At 39.0% G+C, this 21640-nt stretch overlaps 2 protein-coding genes across 4 annotated transcripts in view; both read right to left on the bottom strand.

Moving 5' to 3' along the window:
• nufip2 (nuclear FMR1 interacting protein 2) overlaps nt 1-8586 on the bottom strand; it is a 10390-nt gene extending 1804 nt beyond the window's left edge. The window contains exons 1-3 of one of the 3 annotated variants that reach the window (XM_078265977.1): nt 8268-8575; nt 4728-6416; nt 821-853 (exon numbers count right to left, since the gene is read on the bottom strand). In XM_078265977.1, the coding sequence (XP_078122103.1) occupies nt 821-853; nt 4728-6416; nt 8268-8433 (1888 nt within the window). In that variant the 5' untranslated portion in view covers nt 8434-8575. Of the gene's footprint in view, nt 1-820; nt 854-4727; nt 6417-8267 lie in introns of those variants that run through there. The other 2 variants (XM_078265978.1, XM_078265979.1) reach the window with 2 other exon arrangements.
• A 3575-nt stretch (nt 8587-12161) lies between these two features.
• LOC144528262 (glycine receptor subunit alpha-2-like) lies at nt 12162-21135 on the bottom strand. Its single transcript, XM_078266749.1, has 10 exons — nt 21130-21135; nt 20363-20474; nt 19552-19619; nt 17370-17593; nt 15273-15355; nt 15038-15175; nt 14719-14933; nt 13191-13357; nt 12546-12645; nt 12162-12434 (listed from the first exon to the last, which is right to left on the bottom strand). The coding sequence occupies exons 1-10, from the start codon at nt 21133-21135 to the stop codon at nt 12162-12164; spliced, it is 1386 nt and encodes a 461-aa protein (XP_078122875.1).
• Nucleotides 21136-21640: the final 505 nt, after the last annotated feature.

The raw sequence follows: 21640 nt of genomic DNA, 5'->3' as shown, positions 1-21640 counted from the left end.
AAGGTGATTACCTTGGGTTGTTTATGTTTATGCTGTTTAGTAATACAGCAAATGTGGCCTTTTGTCTTTCAATTATGTTAGTCCATGATATACCGCTGATTGCCCTGGAGAGGCTTGCTGAAGGCATTAATGCAGCCTCTGTGCCACATGCTGCCATACGGCCTAACTGGAACAACATTTTATTCATGTAGAGTAATTCATAGCATGGAGTTAGCTTTATAAGCTTCAGGATCAGGTTACCAAATATTTATGAACTAAAAGTCAGTCAACAGGTGTACATGCACACTAATAATTTGATTGTAACTGCATAGAAAAGAAGAAGAAAAAAAGTGTCACAGGCACACACCAGGCTAACTTACTGATATAAAGGTCATATTGTGAGTAAGTATAACTCCATTAACAGTAATGTATAGTCTAGATCCTCCATGTTTTGATGTTGACTATGTGCCACAAGAGCTGCATAGGCAGCACGGTTTTGGAGACAAATGTATTTTGAAATGTCACAATCACTGCAAGTAGTAGAGGTCACAATAAGGTACTCTAAATTCATTTAAGTAAAAGATAAAAACTAAGTCTTTTTGTTTTTCTACATTTACATCCCATTTGGAACAGAACCAAAACATTAATGCCCTTGGTTTCACACACTTATGAATATAAGTAACTTAAGGCCTGACCTCCCACCCATTATAGTTGTTGATAGGGTTCACAAATATGTGTCATATGCCAGAACATTTCTAGGTCCAATTCTTCTTGAGAAAACTGAACTGCCTAAACATTTCAAAAAATAGGTTAGGAAGAAGTGAGAACAAGTTTAGTTTACCTTGTTTTTGCAAGTTGAAAATAAATTCCATTTCTGTTGAAGGAAAAAAAAGCATATTATTTCAGCATTAATATTTTTAGAAAATGCAATATGTCTTCTAGTTTAAAGACCTATTTAAACATTTTTATTAAATTTGTTGTTTCATTCATTCAGCACATCAAATCTCTTGAGTTTTGACAGTGCTTAGTTATAATCCTTAAAATGTTAGTAAAACGTTAAAATTTTAGATTAAAATTTCCTTCACACGCACGAGGGATTCACAGGACACTATGCTTCTCCTAAAAATCCAGAAATACGGTTTGTAATTCTATCTAAATCAATATCAGCCCTGTGTTAAGTTAGTGCTAATCCAAACTGAACATTTCCAAATGCTTCACATTAAAAGCATTCAACTGCCAAAACAGGGACTCACCAAATACGCAATGTATTTGTCACAGAGTTTAGCGCTAACCACATTGTCTTTTTTTATTATTGCAAAGCAATGGGACAAGTGGGAGCAGCCACAGTGAACTGTTAGATGCAAAGTTGCATGCGACAGGCTACATACCTCTGCTGCACTTTCGCCGCAGAAATTGCCCATTTCCGCGCAAAATATGCGGGGCTTGCATGATTTCATAATCCCCGCATTTTCGTTGCAAAAAAGTCACATATCTAAGCAGAAAGTTGAAAAATGTTGTGTTTACTTCACACAAGAGCAGCCATTTTCCCCTGTTGCCATGGGAACGTTATGAAGTGACATGAACATCATCGAAAAGCTGCAAGCCCCACGATGAAGCCATGATGAAACCGCAATTTTTGCAAGTTCATCGCATAAAATTGCATAAATATCCCGCATATTCCATCGCATTTTTTAAGAAAACGTGCCGCATAATCAAGGATCTTTGCCCGCAACAATCACGAAAAAACTTTTTGCATTTGAAAAAGCATTTTTCTGCAAGGACTGACTACTGTTACAATGCCCGGCTGTCATGTGGAAAACTACTTGCACCTGCAACAGCCTGAAATTAGATGGCAGATGCAGGGTGGTGCCCTCTAAAGAGGTTTTAGACAGCACCAAAGGAAAATCACAAGCGCCAAAACGTCTTTGACTTCTAGCAGTCAACTCCCCTCTCTATATTATCTCTTACACGTGCAGCTGGTGCTGATAAGCCAGCTAGGCATTGTTTTGACTGGACCTGAAGCCTCCGCTGTCACTAATGGGATCTCAGTTTTACTGTCCAGAGTCTGAATGTACCGGACTCTGCCGGTAGTTCTAACTGTAGCATTTAATCTCAAATTGAATGGCCAGAGTCAGGCTGTCCAGCTCTTTGGGCTGTCAAATTGCTTTAGCCACCTCCTTCTCCAGCATCTCCACGTAGATAGCGGAACGCAGGTTGCAGAGAAGCGGCTGTGAGCTATTGGAGATGGTGAAGTTAACATTTGTGGACAATAAGCCACTACCATATTGCGATTACGAACATAACTGAGCAAAAATAATAATTTTAATTAAAAATGAATGAATGTATCATTAACGTGAATAGGTGCCAAATGCACATTTGAAGATGTTGTTACTTCCCAAAACAAAAAGACACAAAAGAGGAGGGAAGACATACGCTACGTTCAGACCAAAAAAAGCGTTCCGTCAATTTCCGCAGGGTTGTGTTGCGGTGGGAGTGTTACTTATCAAACGCCTCATTTGTGTGACATCCTGTTGTGTTATTTAACCTCCCAACGTAGCACAAGTAAACTTTATATTTCACAATTACCATTTTCCGTCAGACCGTTTACAGATCTCGACGTTTCCGACCGCACATAAAGGCAGCTTTATTTCACAGGAGAGAGAGAAAGAAAAGAGACGAGGGAGACGTAGCGAGTGCTTTGTTGTTGCAGGGAACATTCAGCTATTACACAAACTCCCGGGCTGTTCAGTGCTTGTGTATCGTGTTTTACCCTCAGTGTTTTAAAACTTTCTTGTGGCAGCGATAAAGGCATTGATGTTTCCCGTTGACTGTACGGGACTCTCACACCTCCTGAAAACACACTGACAAGTCTGAACGCCGGTTACATGATTGGCTACCGCAGCGTGACGAGGGGTCGGTCTCAACTTTGAAAGCCCGCTGCGTTTTTCTGAAGGTCCCCCCTCCACAGTCTAAACGCACTACCCCAATTCAAAATGAATGGAAAGACCTGTGTTTTTGCCAGATCGCCTGATGGCCAACGCAGGCTGTGTGAATGAGGCCTAACTCATACATGTGTGTTGACTCAGCAGTAGGGCTGGACAATTAATCGAAAATTTATCGACATTGAAATTCTGAAGCCGTTATCGACATATTTTTCCCATGAAGATAATTTTGATTTGTTTTTTTCTACTTTCTCCTTAAAATCATTCTACCGTGTGGGGTCCGAAATTAACACTCGCCAGTCGCCAAATGTGAATTTCTTTTAAATTATCATTTATCATTAAAAGGTATAATGTGCATTTAGTCGTGATTTTGATTTTAGGTCATATCGTGATCCCCTACTCAGCAGGGATAACATACATATTTGAAAGCCATACAGAATGCATGAGAGCCTTACTGCATTATCCAGTCCCTCCAGGATTTCGCGATCGCGCCAATTCACGCAAATTCAACCAATCACCGCGAATTTGGTGCGACTCGCAAATTTGACCAATCACCGCAACTTTTCCCCACATTTGACCAATAACCTGAAGTTTCCCACGACTTCAACCAATCACAGCAGTCCCACGTGCACTCTGAGAGCCAATGACCAATCGGGAGTGAGAACGGGTTGATCATTTCCTTGTTTTCGATATGAAGACGAGACATGTGTGTGTGTGACTCATTTACCAACAAAACGTACAGCGAATGACCGTGCAAAACATTTCAGACCGTCCGATACGTTTTAACATCAATGTAGACTAACGATTTAAAAGTCGCTGCTGTTTCCATCCTGGCTGTCGGCTGTCTGCAGCGGGTGGGGCTACTGCTCCGTAGCCCCCGCGACTGACGCTTGCACACACACACAAACGCACACACACACACACACAAACAACACACACACGGTGGATGCACGAGAAAAAGGAGATGAGACGACACGATGACCTAAATTGAGGACGCTGAAAAAGTTAAAGTCAGTACTTTATCAAACCGTATGAATGTGTGTCCCAGGCCAGCATAGGAAAATAACTAACAATGTAAAGATCAACAAGCCACTGACAGATATGTTCAAATTTGATTAATTCAATAAATTATTATTTTTTGTCTTAAATCCACCAGCCATTTTCATATTATACCAACATTTACAGCATCCTGAGCCTTTTTGGTAAGGTTACTAGGAAAACTCAGCCCAGAGTAGTTTTATTCTTCCCAAAACAAGTTTCCTTTTTATTTTGAAAGAACTATACTCTCCCGCAACTTCATTGCAACAAACATACAAAAGACATCGCAACTTTTATCGCAATTTTTTACAAAAGCTCCCGTGAAATCAGGCATTTTGGGCCGCAACAATCTCAAAAAAAGGACGCAAAATCCTGGAGGGACTGATTATATTTTGAATACCTGCTACCTGCATTTTGTGTTTTCCTTTAAATTAATCAAGACATTTCCACAATAAATTAGTGCATATTACTTTACCAGAATGCAGGAGATTAAGTATTTGACAGCCTATTCTGAGCCAGGATGCAAATATTATTGACGGACGCCTATACTAAAACAATGCAAGTTTGTAAACAGATGAACCAGTTGCTCTTCTCTTGTATTTCTGACAAAGTAGCTGCTCATTGAGTGTTTGCTGTAGTATTAAACAACACTTGCCGTTACCACCAATAACCGCGGGTGTTGCCAAATCAACCAGGAATTACAGTTTAAGGATTACAACTTAAATGGTTATACAAGTTCATCTTAATAAATTAGATAGTCATAGTTACCTTTAGTGTGATAAGTGACAGCAGCTTTAATATCAAAGGACCAGCTACATCTTCTGCCAATGTCTTTAGAGTGGGCCTGTTGTTTAGATGAGCCAAACAGCACAGTGGTTAGCTGGCCCTGTGCAGGCTTAGCACCGTTGTCTTTACTGGGGGCCAACACAGCAGAACCTGCACCCTTGGCTTCAACTTTTGTCTTTTCCTGGCCACATGGTTGCAGCTTGTTCTCCCCTTCACTCATCAAACAAGCAGGAGAACATGTATTAGACACATTGCAAGGGGCACAAGTCCTTTTCTCAGGGTCTTGAGCCAATGTGCCAGGCTCTAAGAATGATGGGCTTACATCAAAGCAGGGCTGGGCAGCCTTGGCTGCAACAGCCTGACACTCGCTTTGAGGTGTGACCACAGTAGACTTGTCCTCTGCAGGCACCTGTCCACCCCCTCCTTCTGGTCCCAAGTTGGGCTCATTGATGAAAGAAAGCCCCCACTGATTCTGGAAGATATCTCCCAAGGCCTTCTGATTTGTCTGAGCAGCCGGGGGGTCAAGGTGACGAGCACTAGGGAGCACAGGTTGCATATTTAAAGGGTAAATTAAAAGAGTACACTTTCTAAGCTCATATGCTTCATCTACAGGACTGGTTGTAGAGCTACAGTTACTTTCCAAAGGAGATGCTACATTCTCGCCACTTGGGATAGATGGGGCGGTTTGAATACTACTAGCAGCAGGAGCAAAGAAGGTACCCACTGATGGGCAGTTGTTTCCGTTTCCAGAAACAGGGCCATTAGTAAAGCTAGCTGAGGTGATAGTTTTCATAGCAGACATAGGGACCTGTGACAGTCTAACAGGAGGTGGCAGTGCCTCTCCTCCACCTTGAGCTACTTTGTTGAGGTTCTCTTTTACTTTACTTGCATAACTGATCTTGGGAACAATTTTTGCACTGCTATTGTCCACAGGAAATACAGGAGGGGGCTTGAACAAAGTCCATGAGTCTTCTTTTGAAGGTGAGGAAAGCTTGGCTTTGTGCCTTTCCTCAGTCTTTTTACCAAAGGTGCCAACTGTTTTGCCATCAGAGTTTTTCCTCTGAGATTCGCCCATTGAAGCCTCTGACGCAACAGCCCGTCTAGCTGCTGACTGAGCATCTACTTTATGGGCGACTCTAACGCCATCCAGTCTAGAAGTCACTCCCTTCTCAGTTGTGTCAAGAATAAAAGCACCGTGCTCTTGTGTAGTGTTGCTATGCTGCATGTCTTTCTCCTTTTCTCTTATCACATAATCAGTGTTCTTGCCGTTGTTGCATCTGGCCTTGCGTTTCTTCGGAGTAGTATATCCACCTTCCGAGCCGCTGCCATCATTGTCCTTGCTAGAATAGCCATTTGTAATTAAGCCACAGTTTACAACACCATTTTGAAGCAACACTGAGTCTTTCTTATCCAAAAGTGGGCCCTCATGATAATTCAAATCCAGAGCCTTTTCCTTGTCATGTTTAAGGTCCATATTTTTCTTATGGTCCAAGCCTTTGCTGCTCACTTTTTGAACAGTCGTGTACAGCTTTTGTGTGGAATTCTGCTTCACATTTGCATTACTTGTGTGTCGGTTACCATTGCTGTTGGGGGGATGCGACATACCAACAGTATCAGATAGATGTGGATTCTTCTCACCCTCCTCCTTACTGATGTTTACTTTTTTATTGCCTGAAAGGGGAAACAAAATCAGTTTATATTGAAATAACACCTCAACCATTCTTTCCACTAGTTTGCAGAAAACTGCTATAACTGGTCAAAGACTTACAAGAATGCTGTGTCAATCCATATGAACTTTCCCAATTATGGAAAACAGAAGTGATGCAAAGATTTACTAGTAGTACAAAAATCTAAATTTTGGTAAAGTATTTCTTTGTATGATAAGCAATATAGGACCCTAAAGTCACTAAATCTGAAAAATGATTTAGATGCTGTACCTACGACCATACTCATATTTAAAATGAGTCCAAGTATTTATTATACACATCAATCACATTTGGAATTAAAACTTTGTCTCTGCTAACCACAGATTTAAAATGGTGTGTCCTATACAAATCACAAATATGCACTATAATCTGATAACAATCCATTTATTGTGTTCATAGGTAACTTTAGTATTTTCTGATAAATCATTGCAGCATTCAATGTTAAGAAAGCTATGGTGTCCAGCAACTTTGTCCAGAGCAGTGAGACAGACAGGGTAAGTGCCATCTGGTTTACGTTTATAGTGTTGCCTGGATATGTATCTCCTAACACATTCAAAGATGAGCTGGGTGCTCACTGTATTTAACAAATTATGGACATGTATTATACCTCACAACGGTCAACTGCATACCATTAGCCGTTAACTTTGTTGACATTATCTGATCTGACATCAAATACCAGTTGCTGCAAGATGTTTAAAAAAAAAAAAAAAGGGCTCAAAGCAGCATATATGACATACATTTGGAGTGGCAGTGAACCACAAATAGGTCTATGCATTACTCATATGGGCACGGCTGTGTCAACGTGGGGCTTCAAATTCAATGGTGCTGCCTGCCCTCGTCTGTGGGCACAGCACACACAAGCTTCTGCTGCATACGCTTCACTTATTATACAGAGGTGATGTTCTCGCTTATTAGCATTAACATAGCTGCCAGCAAACGTAAGGTCGATAGTTACAGTGGCTGTTTAGCTGCAGCAAACAGTATCTTCATCAATTCATAATCGAGTTGCTGCGTGGCTTCACGTTGACTGGTGGACAACATGCAACAGGCCTGTCAGATATGGCTAACGTTAGCTAGCTAATGTCAACTAGCTAGCCATTGACTCGTTGGGCATTAACACGCCCTGGCACCAATAATAGTTGGTTGTGCCATAAGACAGCCACCCAACACCCGCGACCAGAGTAGACAAAAGACAACAACGGCATGCCAGTGCCGCAAAGTACCGTGGTCGTACAAACATTATTTACAAGCCAGATAACTAACGGTATATATAGCATTAGTGATAGCAGTGATATTCTAACATGGCCGACAGGAAACGGCAGCTAGAACATTCCAGTGGAGCCGGCTCGCTTTCCTGAACTGGACATAGCTAAGCATGCTGAAATGAATAAGATAGAGATTTGACTCCCGTTGAAAGGGAATTACCATGTACTCATACCAGTTAATGAGGTTAAAGCGCACAGTGACCCAGCGGGATTTCTGAAATGATTTAGTTGCATATGTAAAAGAAAAATCGGCACAAGGTCAATCCCCGATATGTCAAACCACCACCAGCGACAACTGTCACGCAACGTCAGCTAGCCAACTTAACGGCTGGTTTCTGGTGCGACAGTGGCCAACTATCGGTCCAATCAGTTGGCTAACGTTACTCACCAACTGTAACGCTTCTTAAAACTATTCAAGGCAACAGCATATTGTTTGAATTAATAGCTAGCTGGTATGCTAAGCTCTCAATCACGGTGGAGTTAACATTAGTTAGCAAATGCTAGTCTGCTCGTTGACATTAGCTGACTAAGGCTAGCAAGAGTTAGCTCACTTTTCCGGATGGCCCAACCTGTTTTCTTCGTCTGCGTTTCCTGATGCTGGCGCTGGAAGTGGCTCTGATCATGTTTTAGACAAGTTGTATGTTGAATAGAGTGTTTGTCTTCTCCGTGGTGGTGATATTGCCTTTCTTGTGCCCGATCTTTGGGCTGTTCCTCCATTGAAGTGTAGATTGTCGGACTTGTTCACCCAATACGTTAGCTCACGGGGTAAGTGCAGGACAGTCCAATCACTACCAGTGTAAACGGAAGCTGTTTGAAGCCTCTGTAAACGTCAGCAGTAAACGTCTAAAAATGGCACTGTTTCGGGTGATCACCAGCACTAAATTCCGTGTCTACTATTTGTGCTGAGTTATGCAGGGGATATTTTGCAGGGCCTTTCAGACCTCTGTATGTTTCACTTTAAAATAACGGACAAGTGATATTTGAAAAATCTTTTCAGGGTGGGGTTCGTGTTTGAACTAAAATCATATGACCGGAGGCGCTGCCACGTCTCCAGTCAGTGGACACTTTTGTGGAGGGTCCCGGGGAGACCAACCCCACTCCCAAAATGGAAAACAAACGTATTGCAAATGTAATAGCTCTGTCCTCAAACATTCCTAATTCATCTCTAAGTATTTTACCACATGTCGAATAGAAAAAAATAGAATGTTCCTGTTGCTTGTTTCTACATTTGTGCCAAAAGAGCAAAACATAATGTGCAACCAATAAATAAATAGTGAATAAATAATAATAAAAACATAATAAAGCAATACATGTGATTTCAGTGTGCAACATGCATCTTCCACCAGGACTTTTTTTGTGTGCAATATATATTTTATATCTTGTTTGCTCAATTGTATATCCCATCACAAATATAATTGTACACATATGAAATTAGCCAGGGTATCTGCCTACATCCAAAAATAACAACATGGAGAGACATATACTACTGGAAAGTATCCATCATCCATCATGAAACATAAACATTTTGATTTGATCTAGTATGCATTTAACAAAGATTTTAGCCCTTATATCTTCGGTTAGTGTTTCAATGGAGCAGTGGGCACTTATTGTATTAATTATCTTGTGTGGAATGGTTACATTGCTTTGTATTTCCTCAATATATGCCCTCCTTCCATATCATTTAAACATATTTTTCTCTTTTAACTGCCCCACAATTAAGATGCCCTCTAGGCTACAATCTGTGTCCTCTGACACTACGGAGTGAAATCACCCTCCGATTTAATGTAATGTGTGGATTTGGCTGAATTGCTTATTTTTTAAGTCAAACAAAATGCATACATTTAGCAGATCCTGTAGCAATTCAAAGCCTCATTCGGAAATGTAAAAATACAAATAAGACAATTATAATATAAGACATTGCATATTTAAATACTCTGCAAGTAGCCTAATTAAGAATTTGTAGAAAAGGAGTGCTTTCTTTGCCAGTTAATATCACACAACATACACATAAATACTAATAGATTCTCACATAGGGTAAAAGTCTACTGTGCTGTATACATGTATTATGTGGCCTATGGGTGGCAGAGTGCAACATTGCTCACATGGGACATAAAAGAGCAAACAGCACCTTCTTGTGGCTACAGATACAAAGTCTCAGATTTTGTACAGCACCATACATGAGATGTAGTGAAAGTTGAGTAATTCATTTTGCAGTCAAAACAAAGGTGCTGTATAAATGTAACACACTTTCTTGAGTCTCTGGTATGGGATAAGTTCTTGTTACCAATTTCAAAGATTGATATTTGTGTGATTGGCAAAGATAGGCTTAATGTATCAGAATACACTATTAGGATAGAGATGTATTTTGTATGTTTTTAAGAGAAAATATGATGTTATGTAAGACAATTTCTTTGTAATGATTTATGTATCCTCTTCAAACACTAGATAAATCTCACAGTCCTTATTAATAAGAATCACATCTTTGTTATAAAATATTATTATTTTTATTTGTGCATTGATATCCACAAACTCTTTAATTAACAGTTGAATATCAACAAATGATCCCCAAACTATTTCCTCACTGCTATTTGGAGAAAGAGCCCATGTAGGTTTTACACAGACTCTAAGTGCTGATGTATGCAGCCCTGCTCCTCCTGTATACCAGTATATGTATGTGACAGCTACATTTTAAATTAAATATGAATATGACAGCTTCATTTTATAGACTAGGTTTCTAGAGATGGCCCCAGTCTCCAAGCATGTGTACACATAAATGCAAATCCAGCAATATGGTAAAAACCCTTAACAGTGTGAGACATTGAGCAAATTATGGGAACAGTTATTGCAGTGTCATTTAGCACTTTTATCAAATGAAAGTAGAGTGAGGATTGAGAATAACCGTGACAGAGGTAAATGGAGGGAAGACAAATCTATAGTGAAAGCTAGTTCAGTGCTGTTTTAGATGATTCTGGGCTTAGAGGATTTCATAGTTTGAAGATTTGAGTAGCACAGCTGATAATTAAGTGCAATGCTTTGGTTTAGATCCTGGCATGCTGTTACATTTGCAGAGGAAAACACATTTTCTCATATTACGTATCAGGGTTAAAATGAACAGATCATTTAAAAACTCATCATATATAAGAAAGAAAGGTTACACAATGATGCATTTAGTATTTCAAATTAAAGAATTCCTTTATTTTATATTGACCAACAAAGAAGTTCAGGGATACATTTGTTTAAAAAAAAATATTATATTATTCTCAGTGTGTAATTTAATTGGGCTTTGTTAAACACCAATACAACACCCATTGTGCAGGCCTAAGGAGAATTTAGTACAAGTTAAACAATATGTTATGATAACTGTTCTCATGCACCCTTGATAATCTCTGGCCAGTATGCACTTAGATGGTTGAGGTTAAATAATGATAAAAAAGATGTGTGCCATGTCATTATATTAACATACAAAACAGTGGCATGTAAAAATCTCTGGACAATGTATCCTTCACCTATTTAGGCATTAAATACTGTACCTGAATTTAAGTGAAACACGTTTCAAAAACAGATTATTACAGTCTTTATTACAGATAGACTTCCTATTGGAGGATTCGAAATGTAAACAGATAAATAGTAGTCATGTCATAACAAATAGCATTCCATCTTGGATTTCTGCAGCCTGAAAAAAAACTAAATATTTTTGACAAATGCATTTCCCAGGCCTGTAAAGCATAGCAGAGTTGCTACTGTTTCAAAGTATAAATCCTGCTTGTAGTGATATTTGGACACCGTTAACCATGGCATTAGTAAAATTACAATAAAAAAGTATGCCTGGTAAGAATGTGCTCCAGTGAGGCTACAGTAACAGACACAAGACATACAGACATTATCCCCCCCACCCCCAAAAAAAATAAAAACTGTGTTGATATCACTCATACCCCCAACCGGCGCCGTCAGACACCGCCTACCAAGAGCCTGGGTCTGTCCGAGGTTTCTTCCTAAAAGGGAGTTTTTCCTTGCCACTGTCGCACTTACGCATTCATGCATGCTCTTGGGGGAATCACTGGAATTGTTGGGTCCTTGTAAATTATAGAGTGTGGTCTAGACCCACTCTCAATCTGTAAAGTGTCCTGAGATAATTCCTGTTATGATTTGACACTATAAATAAAATTGAATTGAATTGAATTGATATACTTAAGATGCTGACTGTACACACATACTGTACATTGAGGTGTAATGTATAAAGCAGCAGTGCTGAGAAGAAAAGTGTGTTTCTTTGGAAGTGTTAAAAATTTAAAGAAACGGATGGACTCTTCCATGCCATGGACTGGACATGCAGTCACAATGCATCTTACATGGCTCAGCTGAGGACTCTCAGCCTGTAAATGTTTCAGTGAAGAGAGCGGAATGAAAGGTACCAGGTGTCTTTATGGTCCTCAGTCATTGTGTTGTCACAGCGCGGCTAGAAGGTCTTCATGTCGTAAAACTTTGTAGGTAAGCCAGTAGAGGACATTAAACATGAGGAAACTCATGGGGAAAAGAGCTCGGGCGATGGTGTCAATCCTTTTTGCTCGATCCACAAAGCGCCTGCGGATGTCATAGTAACCTAAACCAGGAGGTAAATCGGCAAAGACTGGTGTCGCATCCATTTCTGGTGCACTTCCTGTTGACAGTGCAAGTCCAAAACTCTGAAAGAGTAAACCCTGCTGTGCCAGCTCCTCCTCCTGGAAGGAAAAGACAGCACAAAATAACCATCTGCTCTCAGTGAGACTCACACAACTTCACTGATGCCAGTAATTGGCTGGTGTTAAACTGAACAAGGCGAGAATACATACCTTGGCACAGGCAGTGCACTGCAGAGCTACGTTCCCATGAGGAGCATTGTTGCCTGACATGTTTTTTCCTTTCACCTTACTGTCACTGCTTCCCTGCTGATGGGGGAATGAGCAGCACATAAATGTAATTATCAAACAGACTGCATTGATCCAACTGTTTGCAACCATGACAGTGTGCTACATGAGTGTTTCAAATCTTCATTAACAGGCAATCATCTGTTTCTTACAAAGTGAATACAAATCTGACATTAATGTGAAATGAGACCACTTGAAGATGTAGTCAGAGAAAATTTCAGTGGCATTGCGTAAACCCAACAAATGAATAAGTACAAATGATTCAAGCAGATGTTTTGTGTTATAAATATTACAAGGTATTCATGAATCCTTAAGCTGCTGTCACACTGCTTCATTTAAGAAATACTTAAAGGTGGTTTGGCCTATTTTGTTTCCCTATTTTTCTTCTCCCCATATGAGGCAGCAAGATGTTGAGAACAGTGGAATAAGGTGATGGCTTGAATTAATTACAGGTCAGTGCTGTCTGTATTCCCCGGCTGGGGTGCAACATGCAGCTATGTCGTGTAGCTCGTGCATAGCTGCGCAGAGAATAGCAGGTGACAGCTGCCTGAGGGGCTGAGTGGGTGGGTTGCACTCACAGTACTCTGCCGCTGTTGCTCTTTGAGCTTCTTCCTCAGTCTGAAGAACTCCTTGTGCTGGCGTGAAACAAAATTAACGGCTGCATACTCCAGCAGTGCAGCAAACACGAAAAGAAGACACACCGCCATCCAGATGTCTATGGCTTTCACATAGGACACCTGTGACACCGTGAAAATCAAATCAGTGAAATCACTCAGTTAAACATTAACATTAGCGTTCATGCAATGTCAGGCAGTGACATGAAAGACATGGAATTACAATCTCTGTGTCAAGAGCTTCATGTTAGATGGTGGAAGAAGTAATACTTACTGTGAGTAAACTACACTACAAAAAGACGTAAAGAAGTAAAAGTCTTAGATTCAAAAATGTACTCAAGTAACAGTACAAAAATATTAGCAACAAAATGTACTTTATATCACAAGTAAAATAATCATTATGTAGAATGGTCCCAGTGTTATATTATTTATATTATTGGTGTATTTACATGTAAGCAATACTTAACTGTAACTAATTGTAACTGCTTTATATACTATACAAAGTATCATATTTTATAAAGTGATTATACTGTATGTTTTGTATGTAAAATCCTAATCTTAAAAGGAACTAGTAGCTTAAATTGTTAAATAAACATATTTGTGTAAAAAGTACAATATTTGCCTCTGAAATGTAATGTATTAGAAGTATGAAGTGGCAGAAAATGTAAATACTCAAGTTAAGTCAAACCTTTAAAATGTAAATGAATCTACTTAAGTACTGTAGGTACATTTTTACATGTGATGCAACTTTATAGATATTTTACAGACAAAACATGATCAGCTTATAAAATATGATAAATTGTTAAAATTAGCTTCACCTTGACCAGCGCCAGTATTAAAATGCATGCTTATACATCAATAATTATAATTATTATTATAATACAGTATTATAATATACACAATAGTTTAACAGTCTGAAAACAAATGTTGTGTACTTTTAGATGTAGTGAAGTATTTTTAAATTGTTGTATTACTACTTTTATGTAAGTAAAAGGATCTGTGTACTTCTTCCACTACTGCATTTTTAAACCATTTACGCAGTCTTGTCTATTCCTGGGCCTTAAAAGGCCTATCAGAACCCAATGCATCATCAATAAAATCTGGGATTTGAATGAATTGACTGAATCAATGGGTGATACAAAATCTTTAAACTCCAGCCTGAACCTAGGCTGAGTTTAATTTCTCAGATTTTATTAGCTTTTTTAAACTTTCCCTTTCTTGAAATTATTACCATCTCTGCTACCAGTAGCAATACAAAAATGACAATGTTGTGGTACTATTTGTCACGCCGGCTTCATATATGCATAAATGAAAGCATTCTCCTAACGATTCAACAGGTAATAATCAAACATTTCAAACATCCAATGCGCATACAGTATATATAAATATGTATGTATTCAATCCAGCAACCAATTTTCCCTGATGTCATCCAAAAATTTAGAACAAACAATGACTAACTTGCATGTTCTACTAAACGGTCTGACCTTTGGTAGGGAGGCCCTGGAGCCAGAGCTCTGCGTCGTCATGGTGAGCACTGTAGTGATCCCCAGACCCACTCTGGCTGGAGCTGCATCCATGTTGATCCAGAACGACACCCAGGACAGGATAACGGTGAGCAGGCTCGGTATGTACATCTGGATGAGGTAATAGCCCATTTGACGCTCCAGGTAGAACTTGACCTCAATGCAGGTGAATTTACCTAAGCACAGGAGGAGATACAGGTGCAAACTGACAGTCTTATTAGAAGTTGATGAGCAGTTTCTATCGAGGATGTTGCTCGGCGGGTCATCATGTGTCATGTACCTGTGTTGTAGTGCTTGGTGCAGTAGCCCAGGCCTTTCTCCTCTTTAAGCACAAACTGAGGGAGTGTCAGATCATCAGCCACCTGCACCGCTCCCACATCCAGCCATTCAAAAATAAGATCATTCATGGTGTAGCCAACTAGAAGAAAGATGGAGAGAAGGTATACGGTATGCAATACGTTCCTGACTAAATCTGTATGTAATGTTTTCAAGCCTGCCTTGAAAGATGAACTCACAGCTTTCGAGCTGCATCGTACACTTCTGGCTGTCCATGGGGAAGTTTTTCAGATCCATGGGACAGGAGAGGGTAAGTGTCAGCCTGGAAAACAGACACAGCAACACCATAATGGCACGTAGAATAAAAAGGTGATACCCTCGCATGCTGACGTCCCACGTCACAAAAACCCACAGCGCTGTCTCCTAGGGCTGGGTTTAAAAAAAAAACACTCTGTCTGTGTCATGTGAAACTAAAAGACATAAGGAATCCATTGGTACCAACTGGACGGGTAGGATGTTAAAATAAATGCTCCAAAGATAGGCTTCATTTGGCCAGGGAAAAACTGGCATGGCCATTTTAAAAGGGGTCCCTTGACCATTGACCTCAAGATATCTGAATGAAATGTCACTCATAACTCACTGACTGAAGACTCTGTAAAGTTGCACTTTATTGTGTTGACTGCTGTTGTGTCTTCATGTTAAATAAAAAGTACATTACTGTAACTGCTTTGGGGTCAATTCTTAATGTAATCATTGAAACTTTTAATAATGCACCAGGTTAGAGGGAACCTTGTTCAATTGTAGAATCTCTATCATATCCAAGCAACGGAAATATCCCAAATCGACATTGACCCGGAAATCGATTCAAATTGAGACCCTGTGAATTGGAATCAAATCAATTCGGGAAATCAGTGACGATACCCAGACCTACTGTCTCCTGCTTATGTGTCACTCAAAGCCTTTCTGCACACTCACCCTATATTAAAGGTCACATCAAGCAGCTCTAATCTCTCTGACACCTGTCCTTTCCATTTCTCTATCCCACTGCACACAAAGGACTGACAGGTGCTGACAGATAACATGTCAGCCTTTATGGAGGGCTTGAATGGGCTGAAAAACACAGCAGCACAATCATTAAAAATAGGAGCGTGCTTCCCCCCAACACAACACATAAGAGATAAGATTAAAAAAAGAACATCCTATTCCTCAGTAGAGGTGTGGGCAAGGACTTTACTTATGTCACATACATTGAGTTTCTGTTGCTGCCACTGCTCTTTTTGTTTAGGCATGATTTCGCTACTCATTTTTAAAGCTATAGTGCACAACTATTTTATATTAATTGATGTCCGTTACAGTCAATCCATTGCCAACTTAGTTAATACAAAGCCAATTAAGCCTATCAGTTCTACAAAACTCTCTCTGTATTCCTCAGTATGGCTATTTTTACAAAATAGTGCCATACGGCGACTTTTGCTCGCAGAAGCTCGAGTGATGCATTTTATATCACCGCTGACAAAGAACAACAGCAGTGGTCAGCTTTGGAGACAGAGGACAAAAACGTTACAAGATAATTACCTCTTCTGAGTAGTCCATCATGTTTTTTTAATCCTCCAAGTTAGCAACTGTATGGAGTAGGGGTGAGGGTGCTCCGACAGTGTTGTTGTCATTACTAGGCCTATAGCTTTAAGGAGCCCTCTTCTCTTTATTACAGCAAGGGGAAAGTGAAGAATCTCACACAACATTAGCAATACTGCAGAGAGGAGAAATGACCCTTATTCAGTGTCTTCCAGTAGATGTAGTGGCTATCCATAAGTGAGTCGACATTTTTTTCTTCTTCTTTTTTTTTATTTTTTTTTTACAATTTCTAACTTTAAATAAATATTAAAGTAGCTAAGTTGGTCATTTCAGTTTGATCCCCTTAGTTTAGGAGTTACGTTTAAGGTTCAGTAACCAGAGAAGCAACTGCTAATTTAGTTCATGTTAAACAGAACTGCTAATAGAGCTTCAAACATTGCTTCATCTTTCTATATTCCAATGAAAACCATTACGCTACACTTCACCACTGCCCTAGTGCCACATTGCTGATGTGATTCTGTTTTAGCCTGCAGTTATTATTCACAGTGGATGCTGGACAACACAATGACAACTGAACTGAACTGGAGTGAAACAAACATGTTGTTAGACCATAGAGGTTTAGACTACAACTCATATTCAGTTGGCGACTTGACAAACCATGGAGCTGGATTTGTAATGCCTGATAAAGGTACATCCATATGGGTACATCCTGGTGCATTATTCAGACAGATTAGCAATTTAAAAAAAAAAAAACAGATCACCTGATGCTGTAGAGGACATTTCCGTTCTGGAATATCCGAAGCAGTTTGTTGTCTGTTGTAACCTCATGAAAGTTTGCTCCCTTTTCATTTGCAAAGAACAGGTCAGGTTTCCAAATGGAGTCCAGCATTGAGGGGTCCAGGTCCAGAGAGTCATCTGGATACTCCTTATATGCCAGTCGAGGGTCATTCCATTGCTGTCGCAGAAATACATTGAGCCGGTAGTCCTAAAGTATGAAAGTGAGTCATAATAAATAAATAAAAATTGTTATAGGTATAAATGACTGAATCAAAATAGCCACAAGTGGCAATAGTGCCACACTAGATATCATATTAAGATTTTATTAGGTGGACCTGAGAGCTCAACACACTGCAAATAAGGAAAACACAATCAAATAGACACAACAGAAAACATCACCAATTTCACAACATATACACATGAATGTTTTCTGTATTTGCAGCTATGTCTTAGTGAAGATGTTTTCCTAATTTGCTTGTGTTTTGTCTATTTGCATATGGCTATGCATCTAAGTATGGTGTCATTTAAAAAAAAAAAAAAAAACTTGTGATAGGGCAAGAAATAAATGACCCTGCAGCATCTCTCAGCAGGCAAGGAGCACTGTGCCCACACAAACTCTGTGTAAGCATAAATAAATAAATAAACACTGGCAAACAGACTTAAGTACTCATAACATGAATGACAGAAAACTCCACTTACAATTTCAGAATTTAAAAATTGATGGCTCTCCCTAGAGGTATTTTAGGAAAGCATGAGCTTTCCAAACTCTTAACTTGAAAAAAAAAAAAAAAAAATGAAAAGAAAAACAAGACCGTCCCCAAACACTCTCCATGGGCTGCACAACTAAAGGATTTCCCTGTTGTTTGACAGAGACACAGAGATATTAAAATCAAAGCTGACATTATGTAATGAAATCACAAGATGGTGTCATTAATTAGTCATAATCTAATGACAGTATGTTTAGGCTTCATGAAACATGCTCCAAATGGCCTCTCCAAACAGAGGGAGAAGAGCCAGAAGCGCTTCAGATGAATGAGGAACAAAGACTCTGATGCATCTGATAAATGAGCATTAACCTGCTCGGACATCCTTGCATTGTTAAACCAGCTGAGGCTTCTTTTAAGTGCATTAACATCTCTAAATAAAATAACAAATATCTTATTTTTTTACTCTTTTATTACTTATATTTCTTTATTAGTGTAATATTATTGTTGATTATATTATTACAAAATATAATCAACACATAAATGCTGACATATTATTATAGATTAAGCTACCCAGCAGTATATAGTTTAAATTAGCCCCATCTTTACCAGCTGCAAAGTGATGTTTACACACGGATGCATCAATAATTAAAATCTAATAATGTAGTATATTATTCTGAAATGGGCCATTCTGCATAATGACCACTTTTACTTTTGGTATTTTAGGTATATTTTGATGCTTATACTTGTACTTTTATATAAGTAAAGTTTTAAATGCAGGACTTTTATATGTAACCGATTATTTCTATACTGTGGTATTGCTACTTTTACTAAGTACTACTACCTAGTATTGCTACTTCTTCCACCACTGTTGAAACATGATACTTAACTTCTGTGACAGAATCAGTGGTGCGTGTTTACTATTACAACAGAGACAATAATATGAAATTGATAATGAACGATAATATGGCTGCTACAGACACCTTTTTTGTTATGGTCTTTCCTGTCAAAGTCCTTAGAGGATACTGTTTAAAACCTCTCTTTCCCTAACTACCCTCTTCAGAAGCTTACTAGTGGTGCGCAGCAGTTATGTGGAAGAACAACAGGTCTACTTCATCTAAAACCTGATAGTGTATGACCAGTAAGACAGATGCCAAGAGATAATAAAGTGCAATTTGTTGCTGAAATAAAGTGTGAAACCTTGATTTTACTAGATGTCCATATTATAAGACTCTACTAAATTTGATATCTTTAAGATGACTATAATGTACACTGGTCTGAAGACCAGAATTGCCACTTAACAGTCAAAAAATGTATGATATTTTCTTAACACTGTATTTAGATAGTCCAAGCTTGATGTTCACATGTTTATCTGACGCATCTTCCAGATTATCACATTTTTGTCACCATTAGATCACCCAAACAAAGTGTGACCACTGAGGATTATAAAGAAGATTCTCACCATAGTTGTTTCAGTGATGGATCCGAAGCTGTTGATGAAGATGTTACAGGTGACGTTGATAGGAGGACCTGACAGAAGCAGATTGTCATCACACAATATAGTCACAAGGGTTTCTTAAATACCACTGATGATGTTTTCTGAGGAGACCGCATGAAGTATTGAAGCCGGTAAAGAGCAGAATGTTCTGGCAAAATAACATCTGCTTGCTCTCTTCATTATGTGCAATGCTATGTCCTGATAAATAGACATATCTTACATAACCAGCATGAAATTGTGTTGTCATTTCCAGAGTGCTCACATTAGTGTAGTCCATCTGTCGACCACCGAAACTTTAAATATTTCAAGGAGTCATTTCCTGAGAGGCAATAATTTATTGATTGTCCTTTGGTTACATTAGTGTATTTATAGATAATCAGCTGGGATTTACCCAGCATGCACTGACAAGGATGTTGAGCAATTATGAAATATAAATGATATGTGACCCCAGAGGCTGAGGAGGAAGAATGTCAGAGAGAATCTGCTGGCTTCCCTCACAATGCAAGATTGGACTGAAATGGACTTGTGGGATAAAATACAAGGGTACGTGCACATTTCTGACAAATCTGAAAGAGAAGTCTAACCTAAGGCTGTGGGTCAGCATAAAAACAACAACAACAACAACTCAAGACAAGAAAACAAGGCTCCTGTGTGAAAACCTCATAGCCTGCAGCACCTCTTACTTTTGACACATCTGTGAATGATTTGTGCTCCTTCATTGCCCAGATTGTTATGCAAAATCGCACTTTCCCACACCTGTCTTACAGCGCGTTACCTTTGAAGTTTGGTCTGATGCGAGCGTCATAGCCAGATGTGCGTCCCATCAGTTTGTCCAGAAAGTCAGATGGAGAGGGGGGCTTGGCTGCCCTGCTTGGGAGCTTCATCTCCTTACAGAGCACAGACCTGCCAGGTGACAGGACAGCCAACTCTGGATGATATTTTCTTAACTTAGTATTTAAAATAATTTTTTCCTTTAGAAAAGGTTTGATCCAATTTGTACTAAGGATGCCTAATATTTATAATTTTAGCTAGTATTTTAGCCTACTAGTTGGCATCACATACATTGTAGTTGTAAATACATGTGTTACGTATATTCTGTATACTGAACAGTGTTCAGATTAGATTTATTAAACTATCGTATTGTGTTTAAACATCTTTATACAAAGACTCAGTTCAAATGTTTGAATCTGTGAAATTATTTCGGCACACGTCTCATCACTCATCACCTTTTTTTTGTCTGCATAATCCTGCATTTTACATTTTTGAAAAATGTTACTTAATTGTTGTCTTTTAATTCTAGATCACTAAATATTGAATGCATTTCACTTTAGGAGAACAGTAATGTTGACGTGCTATGGGTCATAGCACAGAGATCATGTCTTATTATTAATATAGTTATACATTGTCAATGGCAAATATTTTCTGAATAATTACACTGTGAAACAAACATGCATTTACATTACAATGGCTATCCAAACAGCAAATATTTCTCTTAGAAATAACTTCAGGAAGGTTGATACACTGTAAAAAATTGGTTCTTACCTGCATTGCAGAAAAATGACAGATGACGACCAAACCACACACAAGATGTGCAATAGCATTCTTAGTTAGAAAAACAGATGTAAGACCAATGCAGGGAAGAAGAACTGAAAAATAAAATAAAAGCAGAGATGCAGGGAACTTGTTGTTGCTCTTCTAGCCAGGATTTGTCTTCTGGACTGGCTGAGCCTCCCTCCCTCTCTGCAGGTGTAAAATACAGGAAGCTGCTGCTGTATAATTCAAAATGCCTGTGTTTGTGTGGATGACTTCAAGCTTTATCTCTTTTTTTATGGCCATATGCATGTTCAAGGAATTACTGCAAGAATATTTAAAGAGACAGGACCATTTCCTAAGCAGAGCGGCCAACATTGCGCTCACTGCATCAGATTAGCAGAAATATGGTCAAACATTATTATATGGTCAAACATTATTATACAGCCTACGAACAAAAAGAAGTTCAACCACTCTCTTTCAGTGCCATAAATCAAAATAATTGTCCTTCAAATGAGAACAT

The sequence above is a fragment of the Sander vitreus genome, chromosome 13 (assembly GCF_031162955.1).
Source record: "Sander vitreus isolate 19-12246 chromosome 13, sanVit1, whole genome shotgun sequence".
Lineage (NCBI taxonomy): Eukaryota > Metazoa > Chordata > Actinopteri > Perciformes > Percidae > Sander > Sander vitreus.
The sequence above is the reverse complement of the archived record's forward strand: the minus strand, read 5'-3'. Positions and strand labels throughout refer to the sequence as shown.